Consider the following 24,512-nt stretch of genomic DNA (forward strand, 5'->3'; position numbering starts at 1 on the left):
GCTTCCCTAGTATCCAGGTCAGACCCCTTTCACAGTACCCATCACACTGTGCTGTCATTTCCTCCTTATGTCTCTGTCTCTTCTCTTGAGGTCCTTTAGATACAGGACAAAATTTTTTTTCTTTTTCTTTTCATATCACCAGTGGCTACCATACGGCTCGGCTCATAATTAGCACACAATAAATATTTCTTAAGGATATGAGTAAATGAACTCTAATATTTTGGGGGGAGAGAACAAGATGAAGAGAGGTGAGATGCCTAGTTTAAGATCATATAATTAGTTGATTACAAGGCTGCATCTAGAACCCAAGTCTTCTGGCCCCAAATCCAGTATTCCTTCCTCTACACAGCTACTTCTGTGCCTGGTGGGGATGGTGGTGAGGAGGGCTGGCAGTGGTCTGAGTCCCATCCACTGGGCATTGAGGAAAGGGCTTGATCAGCAGACTGAAGGTCATCCCACCTGTCCCTTGCCAAAGTCCTGACTCTATCGCATCATCTAAAGCAGTAACTACTGTTCTGAATCTTACAGGCGACCCAGCCAGGGTCAAGTCCTTGGGTCCTCTCTTTAGACCCTGTGCTTAGGGGAGGGTAGCTGCACCCTCTTGGGAGCTCAGGGAGAACTTGGACCCTCGTCCCCAGAGCCCAAAGAAGGGAAAGATCTTCTGGGTGAAGGAGGCAGTGAAGGTGTAGATGGGTTCCTGAGTGACGGCATTGGCAAAGGTCACCCAGCCCACCTCGTAGTCGACAGACACCCGCACCTGCTGGGGCTGCTCCTCCAGGGCCAGGCGGGTGGGGAAGGAGCCCAGGGCCGAGACGAAGCCCCAAGCTAGCCTCACCGCCCACACCCCCTCCTCTGGCCGCAGCCGAAGCTCCCCCTTCCGCCGGATGTCCTTATTGACCACTCCCAGGGTGCAGCTGCCCCCGGGAGCCAAGTCCACACTCACCACCCACGTGTGTCTCCCCCCAGTGAAGCCACCATGGGCCAGGACACAGGTGGCCCGGTCGAAACGCTGGGGGCTGTCTGGTGACTTCTGCCATTTATAGGAGAAGCGAGCCTGCTGGTGGTCCTCAGACAAGAGGAGCTTCGGGTGGGAAGTCCAGGGGTCTAGAGAGATGTGAGCTGTGGGGAAAACCAAAAGGGCCACAGATGTCAGCAGACATGCTATCACCTTCAGGAAAGGCCTAAACACTTCCCTTGGCACCCACGTTAGCGTTACTACCAACAACGTATATAGTGCCTACAAAGACCTGCAGCATGGGTATCACCTGGGAACTTGTTAGTAACAGACTCTCAGGTTCCACCCCAAACCACCTGAGATGGAATCTGCATTTTAGCAAGATCCGCAACTGATTCCTGCGCTTGTTAATGCCTGCTTCAGAGGATGCATTAGTTAGTTGGTTAGTTTGTTAGTTCGGACATCCGGGCTCTCATCTGGTTCTGTGCCGTCCCCTGGAAAGCACTTCTGCTCCCTGCAAACTGGCTGACTCCCAAAGCTGTGCATGCCTGCTCTGATCTCCTCCTGCTGCTGACACATCACGTCCTCCGCCTCCTGTATCTCGGAGGGTGGAAACATTCTCCCCTCAGTCCAAACTTCATGATCACTCCCTGGGCACTTATGACTCATTTACACAGTCTTCACTCCCCCCAGGCTCTCTGACTCACCCACGGGTTATTCGTTCTGCCTCGGTAATTCTAAAATCAGGCAGAGTCTGAGGATCACTTTTTAACAACAAAAACTTCTGCAGACCCGTGCATAGTGTTACTTTTAGTATCCATAAATTGGGACAAATTCATAAATTCAGATATGTCCATGAGTTAGGAGTCCCTGCCAAGAGCTCTGTGACTTCCCAGGGTCTACGGCTGATAGACTGGGAACAGTGCCCTTGAGTGGGGTCCATTCTTCATTCCTTTCCCACCTACAGGCTGCACTCCTATCATCTATGAAATATAATAACACCTGAGAGAGAGTAGGGGGTCCTGACAATTCTAAGAATGTGATTCTAAACCCAGATCAAATTCCGCTCATCCAGGAAGCCCTTCCCGATAGACCTTGTCCCATTCTGATTTAATCTTTCTATCCCATCATCACGTGCAGATCAGAACATGAGCTTCCTGCCAGGGATGTGGTATGTGTGTGTGCCTGTCCCTTCTTCATGGTTCTCCCGCAAGCATTACAAAGGCAGTGACACATATCAGTGTCATGTGTGACGTTATGTGTATATGTACATTTATATATGTGATATATATGTATTTGACTATTACAGTGCCCAGTGTAGAACCCTGCAAACTTATCTGTCTTTTTCAAGATTAGATTCCTCACTCCCTCCCATCCTGACATAGGCTGCTTACCTGGCTCATAATCCAACTCAAAGCAGAGTTTTTCTGTAAAGAGGAAATAAAACAGGATGTGATTTCATTAGTCTTACCAAACCATAGAACATTTAATGATGAGGAAACTGAGGCCCCAAAAGGGAAGGGACAAAGAGAGGAATGGAAGCTGGAATCCTCTAGACCAGTGGTTCTGAACTTGAACTTGCATCAGAGTCCCCAGAACACTTGCTAAAACACACGTGTTTTTGATTCAGGTGGCCCGGGGTGGGGCTGAGATTCGCATTTCTGGCAAGTTACCAGGGGATGCTGATGCTGTCGGCTGGAAGCCCCGCTTTGAGCCGCACTGCCTAGCTCTGAGTGGGCAGCGACCATGTGTACCTTCAGTGCCTTGCACGGAGCCTAGGACACAGTAAATGCTCAAGAAACATCTACTTAATGAACAGATAAGTGGGTTAATTTATTTCTCGTTCTGCTTGGAAATAATTTGGGGGATAGTCAAAGGTCAGCCTTTGATTAGAGTAAAATTTCCTTCACTGCCAGGCCATTTACTTGTAGGAAGTGGACTTGGGGGAAAGCTCTTCTAAGGTGACATTTTTGTGGGTGGGTCATTTAGAACTAGGTGGCATCATTCGTGATGTCATGTAGGAAGAGGGGGAAGTGTTGGAGACGAACCACATTCCTGACTCTCATTTCAAACCCTCCACACCCTCTCCTACCACCACTCCCTATCCCGGAAAAGGGGGTCATGGTCCCCACAGGGGCAATGCAACTCTGAGGACCAAACTAACAGGGGCGGGGAAGCCAAGGAAAAGAGGAGGGAGGGAAGTCAGCTACCACAGGGCACAGAGAAATACCCTTGCTGGTTATTAATTAACAATGTTCATCATCAAAAACTTACCATGTATTACAAATGTCCCTGTGGATTTTTAAAATTATTGACAATGACAGATTTTGTTAATCATTATCTTATATATCACTTCATGACAAGCGATTAGATCTATTTGTTTCATTATTTTTCAAACCAGTTACTTTTTTTTTCCGGAAATCCTCACCTTTATTATCTCACTTCATTGTCACATCCTGATAAGCAGATTTTATAAAGATCTGCAAGTAAGGAAACCAAGGCACTGGGAGGGTGCAAGCCTTGTCAAAGGTCATGGAGGCCATTCCTAAACCCAGGCTTCACAGCCACCTGTGCTTCGTGGGGTCCTCTTACCCAGAAACATCTTCATCTCCTTCCGCAGCGGGAGGGCCTGCTGGGGGAAGTCCCGAATCCTCTGGCCCAGCTCAGGGGATACAGCCTCTGGTTTCCGACACCTTCTGGTTTCACATCTAGGGGCACAGAAATGGCGGGGTCTGGGAATTATCCTTCTTAATGATGCCTCCAGACCCAGCTGGTCGCCTTCTAATTGTCTTGGAGGTGCCAGTTCCCACAGACAGACATGATTCCTCTGGGATGGACCCACTCCCTCCCCGCACTGCCCCCTCTTGGGCAGTGTCATGCAGGGATGTGTATCTACAGCTAGCTGTACATGGGAATGCATTTGAGTATGTGAAAGTTTACATGTGAGTTGTTATCCTTAATGTGAGAATGTATATTTGTGTGGTAATAACCAGGCATGTGGTGCGTGTATGTTTATGTATGTGGGAAAAGAGAAGAGAAAATCTTACCTTATTAGAGTGCTTCTGATATCCTAGGAGAAAGAGAGAGAAAGCAGGGATTCAGTTTCCATTTCTCCCTCCCACAAGAAAAGACAAAATACCATATTCTCAGCCCTAGATAGAAAAAGGACACCAGATCCATGGAGTCACAGCGTTTTGGGGTTTACAAGGCTTCAGGGATCTTAGAGCCCAACCCTTTTACTTTATAAGATCCAGACAGTGAAGTGACCTGCCCCTTAGAGGCAAAGGCAAGTCCCATGCCAAGGTCTCCAGCTGCTCAGTCCCCAACGTGTCCGCCTAAATCACGCTGCCTTTCTGATGCCTAATTGGGACCCCAGTATCTCTCCTCCAGTGCGAGGAAGAGAAACAGAACACGAAGAACTTCCTGGCTGGTGGGTGGTGACACAGAGAATAGTTTGCCTCAGCAATAGCACCTGACATTTGTTTGCATAGTACTTGATGCTTTTCAGAGTGCTACTTTCACTTGCATTTTACTGTTGGATCCTCACAAATAAAGTATTTTTGAGATAAATAAACAAAGTATCTCCCCTTTTTGATGGATGGTAGGATGAAGAGACCAAGACCAGAGAGCAAAGCAACCAGGGAGCTCTTGGGGAAGCAAGGACTCTTAGAATTCAGAACTTCTGGTCCTGTGACCCATCTTCCACTTGGGATACAAGGATGTGTGAGTGAAGAAGAGATGGCTTAGACAGGTAAAGATGCAACAAATCATAGGTGAGCACAGGTGGACAGGGGCGGGGCTCAGATCTCACCATCAGGAGCTCCCTTGCCGGCCTCTCCTTCTTCTCCTCCAGTTCTTCGATGAGGGTGCTAAACCGGGAGATTTCCCCAGTGACCAGGACATCAAACTCATCCCGATGCTTTAAGATGTCCCCATCCAGCCTCTCCAACTGGGCTAAGAGGATGCTCTGCTGTTCCTCCAGGAACTGGCTCAGATGTGCAAACTCAGAAATCACTTTTTGTTTCTTGGTGGCCACCTGAGTCTGAGGGGGCAGGAGGAGAGGGCAGGAAGTTATTCCTCCTCTTCCTCCACTTCCTTTTCCTTCTTTTTCCTTAATTCACTCCCGTCTCCCTCCAGATCCACATTCTCCAAGGTTTGGTGGTAAAGTCAGAGCCCCCCACTCCCCGGGTCCCCAGATAGACTTGGAACCGTGGCATAGTTTCCTTTACACCTGCCATGCCATTTCCAGGCGGAAGTGCAGGGGAGGTGGTGAGGACACCCCACCTCCTGCCATTTACAAAGTGCACACAACCTGCGGGGCACTAAGGTACATTACCGTCCTTACAGCAATTCAGTGAGATAGTGAGGATTTTTAATCTCCACTTCACAGAAAAATAAACTGAGCATAGAGAGCTGTTTGAGGTCATAGAGCTAATTCATTTCAGGATTCAAACTCAGAATGGGGCTTCCGTGGTGGCGCAGTGGTTAAGAATCCACCTGCCAATGCAGGGGACAAGGGTTCAAGCCCTGTTCCGGGAAGATCCGTGCACCACAACTACTGAGCCTGCGCTCTAGAGCCCGTGAGCCACAACTAGTGAAGCCTGTGTGCCACAGCTACTGAAGCCCATGAGCCTAGAGCCCATGCTCTGCAACAAGAGAAGCCACCGCAATGAGAAACCTGCGCACCACAACGAAGAGTAGCCCCCGCTCACCACAACTAGACAAAGACTGCACGCACAGCAACGAAGACCCAATGCAGCCAAAAATAAATAAATAAATAATAAAACAAAAATGCAGAATGACTTCAGAGCCCTATATGCTATGTTGCCTTGGTTTCAGAAAGGCACTGGACCCTGAGGAAGGGAAGAGGACCAGGGAAGGGATGATGACTTACCAGGAGGACTTGTATCCTTCGATTTTCTCTTGACTGAATTCCTTGAATCTCCTCTCTCTCCTTTCTTAGACACTCAAGACACTTCTGTATTTGTTCCTGGGAAGAAGGAGCATAAAATATTTAAGATGGGGGGAGGGATAAATTAGTAGTTTGGGATTAGCAGATACAAACTACTATATATAAAATAGATAAACAACAAGGACCTACTGTACAGAACAGGGAACTAAATTCAATATCTTGTAATAAACTATAATGGAAAAGAATCTGAAAAATATGAATCACTTTGCTGTACTCTAGAAACTAACACAACATTGTAAATCAACTATACTTCAATTAATTTTTAAAAAATATTTAAGACGGAAACAATGATTTGTTAAGAGGTGTCATCTCTGCCTCCAGGAATGGAATGACCCAAGGGAAGGAGTCGTTCTCTTAGCTGACAAAGCCTGGGCCTTTATGGTCCTTGACAGCTTACTCTCTTTGGGTCTTCTTCCTCTTGTTTTGTCCTCCAAGAATTTTGATTAGGGCTTTCCGCTTTTATCTCTGTGCCATCATAAGCTATGACTCTGTGTTCTCACCTGAGCCTTCCTGTCTTCAGGCTAAACACCCTAATTTCTTTTGCCTTTAATGAATGGTATCTAGGATCTGTCCTGAGCTTGATATGCCCTTCTTTGAAATTATCCCAACTTTCTCACATATCCCAAACAGAACACATCCAAACAAGCTCTCTTATAAATGGAATCAACTTTCTGGGTATGATTCCGGAGGGAACAAGAAACTTGGATAATGCAAAAAATAACCAATGAATTGTTTTAAAAATTGCTTGCTCTAGGGGACTTTCCTGATGGTCCAGTGGTTAAGACTTCAAGCTTCCACTGCAGGGGGCACAGGTTCGATCCCTGGCTGGGGAACTAAGATCCTGCATGCTGCAAGGTGTGGCCAACCCCCCCCCAAAAAACAAACAAACAACAACAACAACAACAAAAATTGCTTGCTGTAGAATAAAGAACAGGTATACACACATAAATGTCCATATAAGCACATTGCAAAATATATTTAGAACTCTTAACAATACATGCTAATTAACTAATTGACACATATACATAGACTCTCACTTGTAATAAAACACAATGCATAAACTACTAAAACCAGCACACGCTCATTTAATGACAGATAAAATTATACACCATATATATTTACCCAACCTGCATATATGTAAACACTAATTTACCTACAAACACGAGCACTCAGTTACACATACACACTCAAGTAGTCAGATCCCCCCAAACACACCGCACACGCTGGTAAACATGCAGACGTTAATACACATACACACTGTGCAATCATTTCCTCGAGTGCAAACCCAGACATCCTCAGACACACCTGACTGATCCATGGCTCAGACACACACGTTCATGTTTTGGTGACTCATTCATTCAACATGTATTTATTGAGCTACTATTATGTATTGGCCGTAAGTAAACAACATAGGACATACTTAAAACACAAACACATGATCTTCCATGCCTGGGTCTAGTGCCTGGGTAATCACAGAAGCAGGGAGATGGAATTAAGTTTCAGAGTGGCCCAAATAATCCACAACTCTGCTCTGATTCTTTCAGTCCAGTCCAATCCCAGACCCACCCTGGGAACCTCTCAGTTTCCCTTTTCCTACCCTGTAGGGCCCAGCCGCGTCCTCCAGGAAGCGCACAGTGTGGGCACGGTGCTCCCAGGCCTCCCGGCACACCACGCACAGCTGCGTCTCATCATCCTCGCAGAAGAAGTAGACTTTCTCCCCGTGCTCGGGGCAGATGTCCTCCTCTTCTATGTCCAGCCAGGACACCAGCTTGAGACGCTCAATGTTCTCCACCACGCTGGCCAGCTGCCAATTGGGCCGGAAGCTCCCTGGGCGGAAAGGTTCCTTGCAGAGTGGGCAGGTTGGGGGCTCCTCGGGGTCCGGGCTGGGGATCTCAAGGTAGTGGGTGAGGCAGATGCGGCAGAAGTTGTGGCCACAGTCAATGGTGACTGGCTCCCTGAGGGTCCCTTGGCAGATGGGGCAGTTGACCTCATCTGCCAGGCTGGTCACAGAGGCAGCCGAGGCCATAGTGCTGCTGTGCTTGTGGCCTCTTCAAGGTCACCCTCTCTGCTCAGCTTGGGGAGAAGGGCTGGGAGAACAATGAGGACACACACCTCACACTCACACACCTACATGTGCACATGGCCAGACACAGGGGCATCTTCCATACCCAGGGACACCCTCATGGTCACACACACATACGTGTGTGCACAGGGCAAGGTACCCACTTGCATCTCTGGCAGCCAGGGTTCTGCTGTCCCCCTCCCAAAGGAACAGACACACACCCTCCAACAGCAGAGACAGAGAAATAGCAGAGGAGGGGCAGAAGAAGCGGTCACAGCATTCCGGAGATGACCTCAGTTACTCTCCGGACTGGTGCCCATGACCTGGGGCTTGCTGCTCCTTCCCGTCCATCCAGAGACACTCGCAGTAGAAGGGAAGTGGTCGTATCTTAACCATCCACAGTTGGAAGAGACTGTTCTTCTTTTGGGAGCAGGAGGGAGACTGGGTCACAGAGCAGTGATGCCACCCCAGCCTCCCTGCAATATGACCAGCTGTCTCCAGGGAGATTGGAGGTATCAGCCAAGCCAGGGGAGTGTGGGGACCCAGATAAGGTGTTGTGCCCAGGGCAGGGGTGGTGAGACAGGGCACAAGCAACTTCACCAACTGGCCTGCCATAGGCGTCCAAAGGGGTTGGAATGTACTCTGTCTGGGGGAGGAGAAAGAAAAATAACAACAGCCAGCATTTATTTACAATGGCCATATTCCTCACGCTAACATAAGCAATTTAAACATAGGATCTTATTTATTCCTCCTGTCTGCTCTGTAATGTTGGTGCTATTAAGATATTAGCTGGGCTCAGCCAGGTTACTTAGCTTGCTCAAGGCACACAGGTAGGGAGGTGGGAGGCCATAATTTACACTCAGATCTGTGAGTCTCAGAGCCGTGCTGTCCAACAGAAATACAATGTGAGCCACGTGTACAATTAAAAGATTCTCAGTAGCCATATTTTAAAAAGTAAAAAGTGAAATTAACTAATATTTTATTTAGCCCCAAATAGTATCAACATGTAATCAGTAGAAAAAATTAGTCATGAGACATTTTACATCCTTTTTATTTGGTGTTAAGTCTTTAAGAAGGGGCATATTTTACACATATGGGACCAGCCACATCTCAATTCTCAGCAGCTGCATGCAGTTGGAGGCTCTTGTGCTGGACAGTGCAGCTCCAGGGGCTGCACTCTTTGGGGCAGAGGGAAGGTGATGTACAAAATAGTTGGAATGGAAAGGGAGCGAAACACGGTGGGGTGCTGATCATCCAGTGGGAGAATGGAAGGAGATTTCCTTGGTTTTATCCACAGATGAAGGTGAGTGGATGAAGAACCATGGCTGTTTGATCATTGTCTTGGCTGGCAGTTCAGGAAGGGCAGGGCTGGAAGCCAGGAGACTTGGATTGACCCTAGCCGTGCAACTTTCTAGCTCTGTGACCTTGGGGAAGTCACTTTACCTTTCAGTTTACATTTCCTGTAATCATCACCTGCCCGTAAGCACTGTTTTCAGATTGGATGTAATAATATGAAAATACTAAGCCTTAGATAAATGTGGTTGAACCTGTTTATCTTTTTGATTAATTGAGTTTTCTAAATTATATCAACATTGTGTTATGCTTTCTTGCCTTCTCCCCGCTGCAGTTAAAAACTAAAATTGAAGTACAATGTTACCCAAACTCCAGTGGGGACACTGGCACTGGGAGGTGGTGGTGGGTAGGAGTTTAGGAGAGACCAGCCAGAGTCGAGGAGCTGAGACAAGGAAAGGAGGGCGGAGGAAGGGACCCGGTGAGTGATCATCACACCTGCGGCATCTGAGCAGAGCCGCCAGAACAGAGTCCCCCGGAAGTCAGCATCTCCCACTCTGGCTGGACTTTGCCGCTGCGTGCACACCTCAAAGCCAGAAGTTTATGGCTCCCACCTGCTCAGCCGGACAGGAAGCAGCGTCTCCTCCCCAATTCCCCCCACCCCACTGTGGTCAAGGGAGGGGTTCCAGGAAACCCCATCTCCCTGTGACCTCATGGCGTGCTCTGCTCCCCACCCCAGGAGCCGGAAGGACCAGAAGGAGTGGAGAACTGGCTGACGGGGCCACTGTTGGGAAATGCTTGGTAATTCGATATGCCCTGGAGTTTGGACCCGCTCAGCTGATAGGTGGTGGCCAGGACTCTGGGAAGCACAAGAGGTGGAGCCAGGTGGCTTCTCTGTCCGGACACTCTTGCCTTCCCCTCTCTCAGCCTCCCATTCCTTTCCCTCTGTGACTCGTAAAAGTGACTCAATTTCAGGGAAAGAGGATTCGTGTGGACTGAGGCAGAAGCCTCAGTGGATGGGCTGGGGAAGGCACCATGATGCCCTCCACCCCCTCCCACAAAGGGGCCGCCTGTTCTGAGTGCAAAGGGCCCCTGGAGGATTCAGTGACCACCACCTGTGGACACACCTTCTGCCGGCACTGTCTCCCCCCACCCTCCGAGATGGGTGCCCAGCCCTCCGGCAGGGTCCTGCTCTGTCCCCTCTGCAAGGAGAAGGAGCAGACCGAGACCCTCTTGGTCCCCGTGCCCCTGGGCCCCCTGGGGGAGACTTACTGCGAGGAGCATGGTGAGAAGATCTACTTCTTCTGCGAGAATGATGCCGAGTTCCTCTGTGTGTTCTGCCGGGAGGGTCCCTCCCACCAGGCCCACGTCGTGGGCTTCCTGGACGAGGCCATCCAGCCCTACCGGGTAAGAAGGGTAGGGTCAGCTTGGGGCTGTTTGAGGCAGGAGAGTACCCCAAGGTGGTGAAGGGAATAGGGCGGGGATCTTCATGAAGGGCACAGCTTCCACATCAGGGGACCCCAAGGCTGTTGGGACCCTGGGGCAGTCTCAGACTGAGGGGGACGTGGTTCCTTCCACTTGGATGCATGGCCTTTCACGTCTTGGGGAAATTCAGCTCCAGCCCCGAGAAGACCTCGCGGTGATGGAGCACAGAGAATTGTAGCCATGGCTTCACTCTCTAGGGAAGGAAGGAGAGCAGGCTGTCCTGCAGGTCATGGGCAGGGTGGCCTTTGTCTCCCTGGATCCAGACTGGATATGGGGTCTGGCAAGTCCCTGACTGCTGGAGCTCAGAGGGAAGACAGGGATGGGGAAGGCATCCAACAAACACTGCTCTGCTTTTTGAGAAAGGGAGGTGTGGCAGTACAGCAGCCCATCTGGTCTTGGGCACATTATCCACTCCTGTCTGCCCCTCAGATCTCTCTCTTGTCACTCAGTCACCAGGTCTGGAAGTGGCCTCCTCAGAAATATCTCTCATCTTTCCCTCTGCCTTTCCCCCACTGCCGAATCCAGGCTCTCACCATCTGTCACCCAGAGGCTCCAACAAGGTCACTGTCTGCATTCTTACCTTTCCCCTCACCCTCCAATCTGCTGCGAGGCAGAGCTTCCCAAAACACAAAGCCCGTAATGTCACTGCCCTGCTCACAATCATTCCGTGGATCCCTAGTGCCCAAAGAAATCTCAAGTCTTTAGCAAGGCATTCAAGGCCACTTGGAGTCGGGATCCTGCCTTTATCTGTCAGCCACCCTGCCCGGGCAGCATGTGTCCAGACAAACTGACCGTTATGTACCTGCTGTTTGCTGAATTAACACTCTTTCCTGCTTCTAATACTTTTCACATGCAGTTCGTTCCTCCTGGAAAGCTCTCCTCTCCCCTGACTCTTTTTTTTTTTTTAAGCCATTTTACCAATTTTTAAGTGTACAGTTCAGAAGCATTAAGTACTCTCCTCCCCCTCTCTTACCCAACTGGAAATTTATCTTTCAAGGCCCACTGTAACCGGTTTCTGCTTTCGACACACTTCCCTTGTCCCTACAGGCAGAATTGTCCCCTCCGCTGTGCTCCCATCTCACTGTGTGCACACCTTGATTATTGCATTTGTCCGTTTGTATTTTAATCATTTGTGACCGACTCCATCTGTAGAGGGTGGTCTTTTTTTTTCTAATTTGTTTATTTTTATTTGTTTATTTATTTTATATTTTGGCCGTGCTGTGCAGCTTGCGAGATCTTAGTTCCCTGACCAGGGATCGAACCAAGGGCCCGGGCAGTGAGAGCACCACGTCCTAACCACTGGACCGCCAGGGAAGTCCCGATGGTGGTCTTGTAGGGACAGGAACTGGGCCTTTTTCACCTTTGAATTCCTCAGCACTTAACGGTGTGCCTGGAACATGGTAGACAATTAATACCTGTGAGTTGAATTATGAATTAAGCCACCTCTTTCTGCCCATTCTTCTCTCCACAGGACCGTCTCAGGAGTCGGCTGGAAGCTCTGAAAACGGAGAGAGATGAGATTGAAGACATGAAGAGCCGGGAAGACCGGAAGCTCCAAGTGCTCCTGGTAAAGGCCACATCATTGGCCGCCTTCTCCTTTGGGGGGTTTCTTTTTTTTTTTTCTTTTCTTTTTAATTAATTTTCAACTGTTTGATTTCTATTTGGTTGTTTTCCAAATATGCTTTTTCAGTTTTCTTTTTTTTTTTTTTTTTGCTCTTTCAAATTAATTATTTTTCCTATTATTCCCATTGTCTTTAAACCTTTTAAACATATTTCTAATATCTGAAGTTTATGTGATGTTTAATTTCTTCTGACCCTTCATCCTGTTAGCTTATTTTCTTGTGAGCTTTCCTTGCGGTTCTCACATTTGGGGATCCCACATCTGGGATGTTTCCAGTCAGCACCTTTCTTTCTTTGTTCCAAGGGGGCAGGGTGGATGATCCACACAGGAGTGAGGGCCATGTGATCAGCCAGTATCTGGAAGGAGCACTGGCTTCTCAGTTTGATCACTCCTCTGGATCCTTCTCTTGTTTACTTCTGGTCCTAAGAAGTTCCCAAATTTTCCCATCAGCTCTTTTGGACATTTTAAGGATTCTTGTAACTTTTGAGAATTTTTAGTTGTCTGCATTAAATGACTTTTGGGAATATATATAATTTTGTTCTAAAACATCAAATATCCACCTAGCATCCATGAGTAAAATATTTCACACAGACATTTGTGACAGAACAGTGTCTTGTAAGAAATCCTGATTTTCTTCATTTAGAACACCACTCCCCCCCATATATCATATGATAACGTCGTTATTTGTAGAGTGTAACTATTTTCTTAATTCTTGAAAGTGTTTTTATGTTTTGCACAAATTTCTGAAGTGATAATCCTCCACTCTAATGAATAACACATGTACATGGCCAGAATTAATGTTTTTCTTTTCTTTCTTTTAAGGGTGCATTTTTCTCCCCCAACCCCAGTTTTATTAAGGTATAATTGAGAAATAAAAATGCATATGCTTAAGGTGTGCAACATGATGTTTTGACATATGTATACATTGTTTCCTGTAACATTAAGGTAGTTTTGGCAGAATTAGGTGGATTTAGTCTTTTGTCTCTAGTTTCAATGCTTCCTCCTTAGCGCTTATTTGACTCTGTAAAAGTAATCTCAGTTTGGATTTTCTGTCTAATCCAGTAGCTATTTAAAATGATCCTAAGTTCAATTTTCATATAGCTAGGTAGTACTTATTGGTTATACATTAACTGGTGGTTTTTTAAATTATTATTCCCTGTGCTGAGAAAATATGACCTGTAGGATTTCATAAAGTTAATGGCACGTTTTTTAGGCCTAAAACCTTGCAATGTTAAATAATATTTTCTGAAATATTAAATGTTAAATAATATTATTTGAAAATAATAATTTAATTTAATAACTTAATTTAATTATTATTTGAAAATAATAATTTTCAAATAGTATTTGAAAATTATGTCCATACTCTATTTAGTGCTCAAAAATGCATTTCATAAGTCTACCTGAGTAGTCAAACTTCAGAATAAAGTTATTTGACACTTTATTTGTTTTTAAAATTCACTTTATTTAAACAAAAACAATTTACCCATTTCTCACACTTGGAAATCCTCATTTAGGGATTTTCTTAACAGACTCTGGGGAAGCTTGTTGTCTAGTATCCGTTGCCTGGCTGGGAGGAACGGGCCAACTGTTCTTATTCACCTCCCTGGCTCTGCAGAAGGGCATTTGGGGTCAAGGTTATGGAATCCCAGAACATGAGAGCTGGAAGTGGTTCTGACATCTTCTAATCCCGGATCCGTCTTGCCAGCCATTATTTTTCAGAGCAGAAAATTGATGTCCAGAAAAGTGCTGCTCCCAAGGTCAGATGGCAAAGCCGTCTCATAATGAAATGACTAGAACCTGGGTCTCTTTACCCTTAGTCCATTGCTCTTCCCATTACAGTCTGTCTGCCTGAAAGCATTGCCTTCAGATAGGAAGCTTGGGGCCAGAAAGTGTATATCAGTGTCTGCAGTCCAGTACTGACCACAAGGCTGACCCCGAGGACAGTAGGCTGGTGGTGAGGCGATATCTGCCTCCCTCCCATCTCTTCTCTCGTGCTACAAAATTTTCCGGGAGGAAATCCACAGTGTGGGAATTTCTGGTCCCTTGACCAAGGAGACAGAGTTTGGGGACAGGAAGATGTCTCCAGCATCCCTCAACTCCCATCAAAATATGCCCTGTAGATGGCGACCTCAGTGGCTAAGAACAATGCCACACTGTGCTCTAATCACAGCTTCCTTTCGCTTCAATTGCTCTCTAAGAGATCATCTCCACCTGACTCTAGGGATGGTATGGGAGGGTTAGGATGGTATTGCAGATGTGGAAGGATGTTTGAAAAGTTCAACATGGCTCTGAGAGTATAATGTGCATTATTATTAGAATCTCTAGGTGAGACAAGAGCATCGCCCTCATCGTTGGTAAGTTTATCCTGCCACCTACCTACTTGTACCACAGTATTATTTGGGACAGCGAACCTTGGAACTAGTTACTCCCTATCCCTTTTAATCAAGTTCATAGATGATCCTCTGGGAACGCAGCTCTGTGAGCTTCTCCCTAACCATGCCTGTCTTTCTACCCCTCGCAGACTCAGATTGAAAGCAAGAAGCAGCAGGTGGAAGCGGCTTTTGAGAGGTTGCAGCAGGAGCTGGGGGAACACCAGCGTCTCCTGCTGGCCAGGCTGACGGAGCTGGAGCAGCAGATCTGGAAGGAGAGGGGCGAGTATATCTCGAAGCTCTCTGAGGAAGTCGCCCGGCTTGGAGCCCAGGTCAAAGAGCTGGAGGAGAAGAGTCAGCAACCAGCAAGTGAGCTTCTACAAGTGAGAGACAGCCCACCAGCTCGTGGGAAAGGAGAGGGAGTCCACAGGAAGGGGACACCATGCTGGGGGCTGGAAGATGCTGGAGAAAGACAGGAAAGGGAAGCGGAGATTACTTCTAATGAGAGGGACTCATGGTTATTGGGTTCCTTCGGCCCAGAGAGGTTACGGAGATGTAGTCCCAGAAAGGCTGGATGACTTTCCCATGTCACGCACCATGGTCACGCCAAGGGCTTTGGAGTGAACTTTGTAGTCAAGGGCTTGAGCGTCAGCTCATCTAGCTGTGTGACATTGGCAAATCTTGTAACCTCTCTAAACATGGGATAATCATAGCACCTCCCTCATAGGGTTGTTGCAAAGACTGTAAAAAAAAAAATTCATGCAAAATGTTTAGCGTAGTCCCTGGCTCACTGAAAGGACTCAGTAATCAGTGCCTGTTGTGATTATCATTATATTATCCTGTTTCACATCAGGTCTGGCTGATAACTGAAGGCCTGGTCCCTGCTAACCACCATCTCCTAATTGTTGGAGGCAGAAAACACTCCTAGGATGAGGCTGAGACAGAGAAAGCAGGTCAAATGAACTGACAACACAGTCCCACATTAGTACGGAAGCATGATGTAAATGAACAGTCTGATGAGTAGGTAATTAGAAAGATCACCTCTCTGGAGGAGGAGAGTTTTGAGCTGATATGCTAAGGAAGAAAGGATGTACAGAATCCCTGATGGGAAGGATGTGTGGAAACTAAGTGTATCTTTTTCTTTTGTAGGATGTCAGAGTCAACCAGAGCAGGTAGGGCCCACTGCCCAGTCCCACCTGCTTTACACTTGACATTGAGACTGAAGGGGGAGGGGCACTCACTGACTCCCCCCACCCCGCCCCCACAGGTGGCTACCCAGAAAAGCAAAAGCACTCTGACAGATACACTCTCTCATCCACTCACACATAAACAGCCCCAATTTACTAAGGTTTGTATTCTAAGGTTCCTTTTTGAACTGATTGTTTGGTATTGGGGATGTACTTTTTTCCCTGAGAAGTGAAGTTATAAATAATAATTACATTAGGCTGATCCAGGAACATTTTATTTAATCCCTGAAATTATTAGTGCTTAAGTCAGTATTTAACACCATTTAAAATGTCAGTCTAAAAAAAATAATAAATAAAAAAAATAGCCTAAGGGGAAATATTTTGTATAGAATATGATAAGCACAAAACTTGGGAAGACCAGTCTGTTCTTTCAATCATTTTTCCCACTCAACTTTCCCATTTCTTCAAAACTGCAAATGCTACAATAAAAGGACAGCTACCAGCAGCTGAGAGGCATTACAAATAGCAGGGCTCCTTTCCTTTCTAAGCATCAGCAGTCTGCCATGGGCTAAGCAGAGACACAGCAGCTAGGGAAGACTTCTCATATACTGTGTGCCCATGTATGTGTAGGGGGGCTGAACTCAGCTGTCCATGAATCAGGAAGTTCTCTAAACATACTTTCAAAGAGTGTCAGAGATTTAGATGTAGAAGGGCCTTCAAGGTCTTCTGGTCTGATGAAGAAGCTAAAACCTAGAGGGGAAGTGCTTGCTCCAGGTCACACAGAGACTGACAAGCAAAGACTGAGCTGGAACCAGAATTGAGGGCTTTTTCACTGCAGTATAGGATTTCTTTCATCTCCTTTTTTCATCCCTGCACAACCCCTTTCCCTTTGTACGGAACAGCACACAAATTAGAAAGACTGTGTAAGGCTGTTTTTCAAATGGTACTGTACCACCCTCTAGAGGCTAATGATCTCTTCCCTTTTGGTCCCCACATGTCGATTCTCTTAAAGCACCTACATCTAATTCTTGAGGAGTGGTTACCATTAGTTCCTCTTAGGTCTAGGTGAAATGCTCTTGCTTTAGTAGCTACACATTTCCAGCAAAGATAAAGGGATGATACTCAATCTAATTATTCACCATAGATGCCAAGATGCTTTAGTCTGATTTTAGCCTCATTGGGTCTGGGTGACCCAAACATTATTTTTGGAATTAGAACCTAACTGGTTACCAACTTGTCTGCAGGTATGAGATGACGACTTTTGTGAGTCCAGAGGCCATTTCTCCTGACCTTGTCAAAAACATCCGCGATCTCCACAGGAAAATACTCACCCTCCCAGAGATGATGAGGGCGTTCTCAGGTAAACAGGAAGGGGCAGGAGCTTTCCCCATTCCCATCAGTTGCCCATCTGCCTTCCATCCAGCTCCATCTTTCCCCACCTTCCAAACCTGGCTTCCATCCCCTGAGACATCTTCCATCCCTTAGGCCCTCCTTTAGTGATCCTACTCTGCCCAGGGAGACCATTCCCTAGAGCATCTCCTCTCCCCAAGGACGGGCACTGCACTGAGAGGCAGGAAGGTGAGGACTACATCTCTTTCATAGCAGAAGCCGAGCCTTCTCCTGTCCCTGATCTCACATTGTTCCCAGGCCACACCGCCCTTTTGGGTGCCTATAAGAAATAATAAGCCACAGTCTTTCTATTTTTGCTTCCCTCAGAAAACTTGGTGCATCATCTGGAAACAGATACAGGTAAACACTTGGGGGCTTCGGGAGCCGTTCTTTCCTTTTTCCGTTTGTGAATTCATCCTTTCAATCCAAGGCAGCAAACAGAGCAATTAAAGATATGAACTCTGGAGCCCGATTGCTTGGGTTCTCTATTCCAGCTTTTGCTCGTTATGAGACACTAACAAGTCATTAAGCCTCTTTGTCCCAGTTTCTTTATCTATAAAATAGAAAATATAATAGTACCATCCCACAAGTAGCTGAAGATAAATGAATTCATGTATGCAAAAAGCTTAGTATAATACCTGGCACTTAGTATAAGCTTAGTATAATACCTGGCACTTAGTATAATAGTAAGTGCTCAATTAATATTAGTTACTTGTATAGATATTATTTATTCAAAAATATTTATCAAGTGCTTGGTTTTTTTTGCCCAGCATTGTACTGGACTCTTTATTGACTTGGACAAATATTGAACAATTTTTAAAATAGCATTTACTTTTAAATTGGTGCTTAATTTAGAAACTATTCCCCAAACATCACCTCATTCTGCTTCTCAAATTAATGTGCAGAAAACTCACCTGGGGATCTTGTTAAAATGCGGATTCTGATTCACTAGGTCTGGGATGGGGTCCAAGATTCTGCATTTCTAATAAGCTCCCAGGCACAGCGGATGCCCCTGGTCCATGGACCGCACTTTGAGAAGCAAAGCCTTATAGCACAGCACCACTTGCGGGTCAGGTAGAGCTGTCGTCCTCTGCCTCCTGGAACAAAAGGGGGAACTGAGGTTCTGAGAAGCCAGGACAATGGCAGGCTGCACAAGGCCGGTGCTCCTTCTGCCTCGCACTCACAGCACGCGTGCTCTAGGGGCATTTTTTGTGCCGCCAGCTCTGTTGATGGCCACGCCTTCCTCCCAATAGGGGTTGTCACTCTGGACCCTCAGACCGCCAGCCAGAGCCTGGTCCTCTCGGAGGACAGGAAGTCTGTGAAGTATACCCGGCGGAAGCAGAACCTGCCCGACAGCCGCCTGCGCTTCGAGGGTCTCCCGGTGGTGCTGGGCTCCCCCGGCTTCTCCTCGGGGCGCCACCGCTGGCAGGTGGAGGTGCAGCTGGGAGACGGCGGCGGCTGCACGGTGGGGGTGGTCGGGGAGGAGGTGAGGAGGAAAGGGAAGCAGGGTCTGAGCGCCGAGGAGGGCGTCTGGGCGGTGATCCTCTCCCACCAGCAGTGCTGGGCCAGCACCTCGCCGGGCACCGACCTGCCGCTGAGCGAGATCCCGCGCCTCGTGGGCGTCGCCCTGGACTACGAGGCGGGGAGCTTGGCCCTGCTCAACGCCGAGACCCAGGCGCCCATCTTCACCTTCACCGCCTCCTTCTCCGGCAAAGTCTATCCTTTCTTCGCTGTCTGGAAAAAAGGTTCTTGCCTTACTTTGAAAGGCTGAGGCTGAGCGTCCGAAGGGCAGTGCAGCGCCTGGGGATCCAGCTCCAACCCCTGGGCGAGTCGTCGTGCCCAAGACGGCGGGAGGACACAGGATCTCCGAGTCCCTGTGGCTTTGTAATTTTTTCACTTTATTTATCTTATGTCCTTCAACTCCCTGACGTTCCTGCTCCCCTCTGCTGACACTCCTGCCTTCTGTGCGCCTCCGAGTGGAGAACCAGAGGCAGGCGAGGCTGTGCCCAGGACACCAGCAAAGCTGGGGAGCCAGTGGGTTTTTAAGGGGGAAAAAATCTAAAATAAAACTGTTTAAAGCTTCAAAATAACCGTCATGGGAAAAAGCAGAATTTTGTGGAGTTTGCACTAATTTTTTCAGTTGCCTGTTTTTATTCGGGCTTACACATGGAGATACTTCCGCCTTTACAGACCTTAGGGCCTCTCCATCCAGCCCTGGGTGGGCCCAGGTCACCTTCCTCTCTGCTCGTTTCTCTTTCGCATAGAGAATGTCCTAATTAAGTGCGCCACCCACCCAGACTCCTGCGTTTCATGTGTCTAATCAGTGCTGATGGGGCTGAAGGAAAGGCTTAAAGCCAGTGGAATCTCTGTGACCCAGACACATCCTGCCGGTTCTTTCACTCAGGACTTGCCTGAGGGCAGTCTAGCCAGATCCCATTCTTCAATAAAACGAGGCTTGTGTTCAGTTCTAACTAACCTCTTAAATATTTATTATTGTTCCTGTTGTTACTATTATTGGACACAGAAAGTAACCACACATTAAAATACCTTCACAAAGTATGAATCTCTGTAATGATGATTCTCACACCACCTCCACCCTTTCTGATTCTAGCTCTCTTTCAAGTTTAACACTTACATTCCCACCCTCCCACCCCAAGCTCCGAAAAAATCTACATTCATCCCCAGTCAGGTTCCCTCTAGTATAGAGCTATGTGCAAGATTACCTTTTGTATCGTATGAGCCCTGCTCCTGAAGTGTGGGGTCAGATGGCTTAAAGATACTCTAAGCGCTGGTACCATATGTGAATTTCATTACAAAATTGTAATACGAATCACTGGGATGTGAATAATTACCCCTAATGTAACTGAGCAAATAGAAGTCCTTGATACAAAAGAAGCCAGAGGTATTGGGGTTTCTTCTGTCACCTTGTGTGACAGGCAGAACCACGCTGCGTTTAACCCAGAAAAAAATCAAATTGTTTGGTAGTCCAACTTAGTAGTAGTAGTAACAGTAGTAGTATTGCCTAATGTTTATTATAAAAGTAGTATATACTGTACTCCTGGTTTTAAAAAGATTCAAACATTTTCAAAGAGTGAAAAGTCCCTCTCTCCACTTCACTTCCTCTTATTACATCTTGTAGATAACCACTGGTAAAACATTTTTGTTTATCCTGCCAGTTTTGTAGACAAGTGTATTTAGCTTTTTTTTTTTAACAAATATGAGATTATACCATAAATACTCTTCGCAATCCTCCCCCTCAAAGAAAAACGATATGCAGCACATGCCTCATTGTAACACTTGTCAAACATTACCAAAGTCAAAAGTTATTTTTCAAAAATACACATCTTCCTTTGAACCTTTTAACAAACCTGTGAAATACAGAGGACTTACTTTGTTTTTCTCGTTCTGTGGTTGAGAAAACTGGCACAAGTTAAAGGAACTTGTCTGACAGGTTTCCCAGCTGGTCTTTGTAATCTTCAGGAAGTGGAATCCGAAGGTCCTGGTCCTCGGTGCCTCAGTCCAGTGACCTTATGAAGAAGCTCAGACTTTCCAAACAGACAGGTCATGATGGGGCTTTGTTTCATTTTCTCTGCCCTGAGCTAGTGTTTTTGTCAGACAAGACTTTTTGGTTGAGTATGAAAGAGAAAAAACAAATGAACGGCTTACCCTGTATTTCCAGGCCTCTAGTACTTCTCATTTTAAGGTGGTCCAGGAAACGTAGGGGCGTGGATATGCACATTTAGAGGCTCTGGGCCAAAATAAAATTGCCCTGTATAAAGAAAAGAGAATTTAGAAGCCTGAGGGGAAGGTTTAGGAGTAGCCAAGACCCAAGGATGAGGACCGAGAGCTGCCTGGAGGAAAATAATCCATTTGGTGGCCCCCCCGGAGAGTCTGAGGATATCTGTGTTGCAGTGTTTGTGCTGTAAATCCGTCCTTGTATCTCCTCTACAGGTTCCTCAGCACAATCTCCGTTGATCTCAATACTTCTGTTAGCACTGCTGTTTTCTGGGAACGTGAGAGTGATGTGTTCTGTCCACTACTGGGCAGGAGGCAAAAAGAGATCCCACATCTTCTTTATCCACTCCTCTGTTGGTGGACATTTAGGTTGCTTCCATGTCCTGGCTATTGTAAATAGTGCTGCAATGAACATTAGGGTGTGTGTATATTTTTGAATTGTGTTTTCTCTGGGTATATGCCTAGGAGTGGGATTGCTGGGTCATATGGTAGTTCTATTTTTAGTTTCTTAGGGAACTTCCGTACTGTTCTCCATAGTGGCTGTATCAATTTACATTCCCACCAACAGCGTAAGAGGGTTCCCTTTTCTCCACACCCTCTACAGCATTTACTGTCTGTAGATTTTTTGATGATGGTCATTCTGAAGATGTGGTACATATATACAATGGAATATTACTTGGCCATAAAAAGGAACGAAATTGTATCATTTGCAGAGACGTGGATGGACCTAGAGACTGTCATACAGAGTGAGGTAAGTCAGGAAGAGAAAAACAAATATCATATATTAACGCATATATGTGGAATCTAGAAAAATGGTAAAGATGATCTTATTTGCAAAGCAGAAATAAAGACATAGATGTAGAGAACAAATGTATGGATACCAAGGGGGAAAGGAGTGTGTGTGTGTGTGTGGGGGGGGGGATGAATTGGGAGATTGGGATAAAAAAAATGACAGAGAGAGAGAGAGCCCTCATAAGAGCTGCCAGTCTGCTGGATTACATACACTTGAGGTGCCTTAGAGGACCAGAGGGGTGATTATAGGGAACTTGAGGGGCATCTCTCCGAAGCCCAAGAACGGTGATTAAAGCAGGCTGGATGTGATGGGAACTGGAGCCGCGGCAATGCATCATCTCTGGTCCACTTGCTTGGCTCTGCATGTGGGGCGCATTTTTCAGTCTATAGGCGGGCTTGCTGGCTTTACTCGTGTCCTTTATTTTCCTGCTCATTTCAGTTCTTTCTTTTATTCTGGCTTCCAGTTTAGAGTTGACTCAATAATACTCCTTCATTCTAGGTACATAATCATCAGCCCATGCAAGGTTCTTGTTTTATTTATATTTTCTCCTTTATCTCCAATTCTCATTCACATTGTCCTCACCCCTGCAGGCAGCTACTCTCTAGTGTTTTCCATGTATCCTTGGATACAGAGGGATCTTTGAATATATAAATAGTACGGTACTAGATCTGTTTCTTACTTTTTAAAACCCAGTACCATGATTTTTAAGATCTAATTGTATTGCTGTATATACATCTAGTTTATAGCTTCTAATTGCGGAATAGTATTCTACAATACACATCACCGCATTTTATTATATTTTCTTTTGGCAAAGGGCTTCTGGGTTACCTCCATCTGCCTATGACAATAAGCAATGCTGTGATGGACTTCCCTGGTGGTCCAGTGGTTAAGCCTCCACGCTTCCACTGCAGGGGGCACGGGTTGGATCCCTGGTCAGGGAACTAAGTTCCCACATGCCGCACAGTGTGGAGGGGGGGAAAAAAAGCAATGCTGTGATGAACAGCTTATACTCTTCCCCGTGTAAGAGCCTAAGATACAGCCCAGGAGAGGATGGCTGGTATTTGCACACTCAATTTCCTTAATTACCACCAAATTGCTCCCCAGAATGGCTATATCCATTTACACTTCCGCCAGAGGGGCTCTAAGATTTCTGCTCCCCTGTAACAGGGAAGAGCTAAACCGGACTCCATGTTGGATCTGTTTCTTTGACTTTCACACATAATGGCCTGACTCAGGGAACCCTGCTCCTCTGCCTGAATGTTGAACTAAAGTGCCTTTATTCAGCTCACAAGGAGACAATCTGACCCTGCCCACCTGTAAATGGCTGAAATTAACACATCCCCTCACCGAGGCTGGCCATTCCAGGACACGTTTCGCAAGGCTGATGGCCCTTTTTACTTTACTTCTTCACTGCCTCTCTCTCTCTATTTTGCCTTTTTGCTTTACTTCCCTCTCTGATTCTATAAAAGAAACTGGCATCCAGACCCCGATAAGACGGTTTTTCAGAGACACTAGTCTGCCATCTTCTCAGTCTGCCGGCTTTCCGAATAGTTGTATTCTTTGCCTCAACACCTCGCCTCCTGATTCCTCGGCCTGTAGTGGGGTGGCGAGCGGAGTGAGCTTGGACTCGGTAACACCCCACCGCACCTCAACAATAGGTACTATCAAACTTGCTAATTTCTGGAAACCTGCTGACTGTAAAGTGATCTCTCACTACTGTTTTATTTTTGTCTTTTTCTGACTTACCGTGAGGGTGCATATCTTCTGGAATATTCTATCTGTCTTTTACTCATTATTCAGTTTTCCATCTTTCTTTTGTTGACTTCCAGGAATTTCTTGCACATTTAGACATTAACCTGCTCATTTTAGACTTGAAAATACGATTCATTTGTTAACTTTGATAATGGTGTTATTCATTAGGTTAAAATCTTGAATTTTGTAATAAATTTCATAAATTTTCACTTTGTGATTTATGTTTTTAAGGTCTTTTTCACCATCACAAGATCACAACTCTCACCCCTCAGAACCTACCGTAGCTATTCCAACTCCAAATTCCAGAGAAAGGCTTTCGATTGGCTCAGTGCTGACTTTTGTGCCAGATTGCAAGTCACTAGCCAGTGTGTCTGGATGACACTTGATAAGACATCCATCTCAGGGCCAATCATTGTGGCCAAGGTACCTGGTAAGTTACTTAATGCCTCTGAATCTTAGTCTCCTCAAGTGAAAAAGAGATTTAAAAAAAACAAAACAAAACAAAAAACCTGTTCTATCAGATTATTATGAGTTTTAAATGGATTATCAATGTAATATGGTTCTGGAACCCAGTTCCAATGTGGGGCAGCAGTGGGGGGATGGGATGGTTTCCCCACATCACCAGCAATTCTCTGCACACCAGCCGCGTGTCCTACAAGTCAGCTCAGTTCTGACACTATCTACCTGGAGATAGCATCAGATTCCACAGGTTAGGGATTCAGTCCCACAGGACCATCCTCCACTTCAGAGGCCAGTTTAAAGTCCAGGTTGCTACCTGTACATCTGACCCACTGGCTATAAATCAGAGGTTCCCACGACCCCATCCTTGGGTTCAATCAACGTTCTAGTGTGGCTCACAGAACTCAGGAAATCTGCTCGCTCACTAGATTACCGATTTATTA

General features: G+C 46.4%; 2 protein-coding genes across 2 annotated transcripts; one reads left to right on the forward strand and one right to left on the reverse strand.

Annotated features, from left to right (window-relative positions):
• Window positions 1-577: 577 nt before the first annotated feature.
• On the reverse strand, window positions 578-7,953 carry TRIM10 (tripartite motif containing 10). Its single transcript, XM_061194912.1, has 7 exons — window positions 7,525-7,953; window positions 5,850-5,945; window positions 4,767-4,997; window positions 4,003-4,025; window positions 3,548-3,663; window positions 2,350-2,382; window positions 578-1,119 (listed from the first exon to the last, which is right to left on the reverse strand). Exons 1-7 carry the CDS (start codon window positions 7,951-7,953, stop codon window positions 578-580), a joined length of 1,470 nt encoding a protein of 489 aa, XP_061050895.1.
• A 2,364-nt stretch (window positions 7,954-10,317) lies between these two features.
• On the forward strand, window positions 10,318-19,101 carry TRIM15 (tripartite motif containing 15). Its single transcript, XM_061194913.1, has 7 exons — window positions 10,318-10,686; window positions 12,236-12,331; window positions 14,907-15,137; window positions 15,904-15,926; window positions 17,186-17,301; window positions 17,658-17,690; window positions 18,584-19,101. The coding sequence occupies exons 1-7, from the start codon at window positions 10,318-10,320 to the stop codon at window positions 19,099-19,101; spliced, it is 1,386 nt and encodes a 461-aa protein (XP_061050896.1).
• The last annotated feature ends 5,411 nt before the right edge of the window (window positions 19,102-24,512 follow it).

Source organism: Eubalaena glacialis, chromosome 7 (assembly GCF_028564815.1).
Source record: "Eubalaena glacialis isolate mEubGla1 chromosome 7, mEubGla1.1.hap2.+ XY, whole genome shotgun sequence".
Classification (NCBI taxonomy): domain Eukaryota; kingdom Metazoa; phylum Chordata; class Mammalia; order Artiodactyla; family Balaenidae; genus Eubalaena; species Eubalaena glacialis.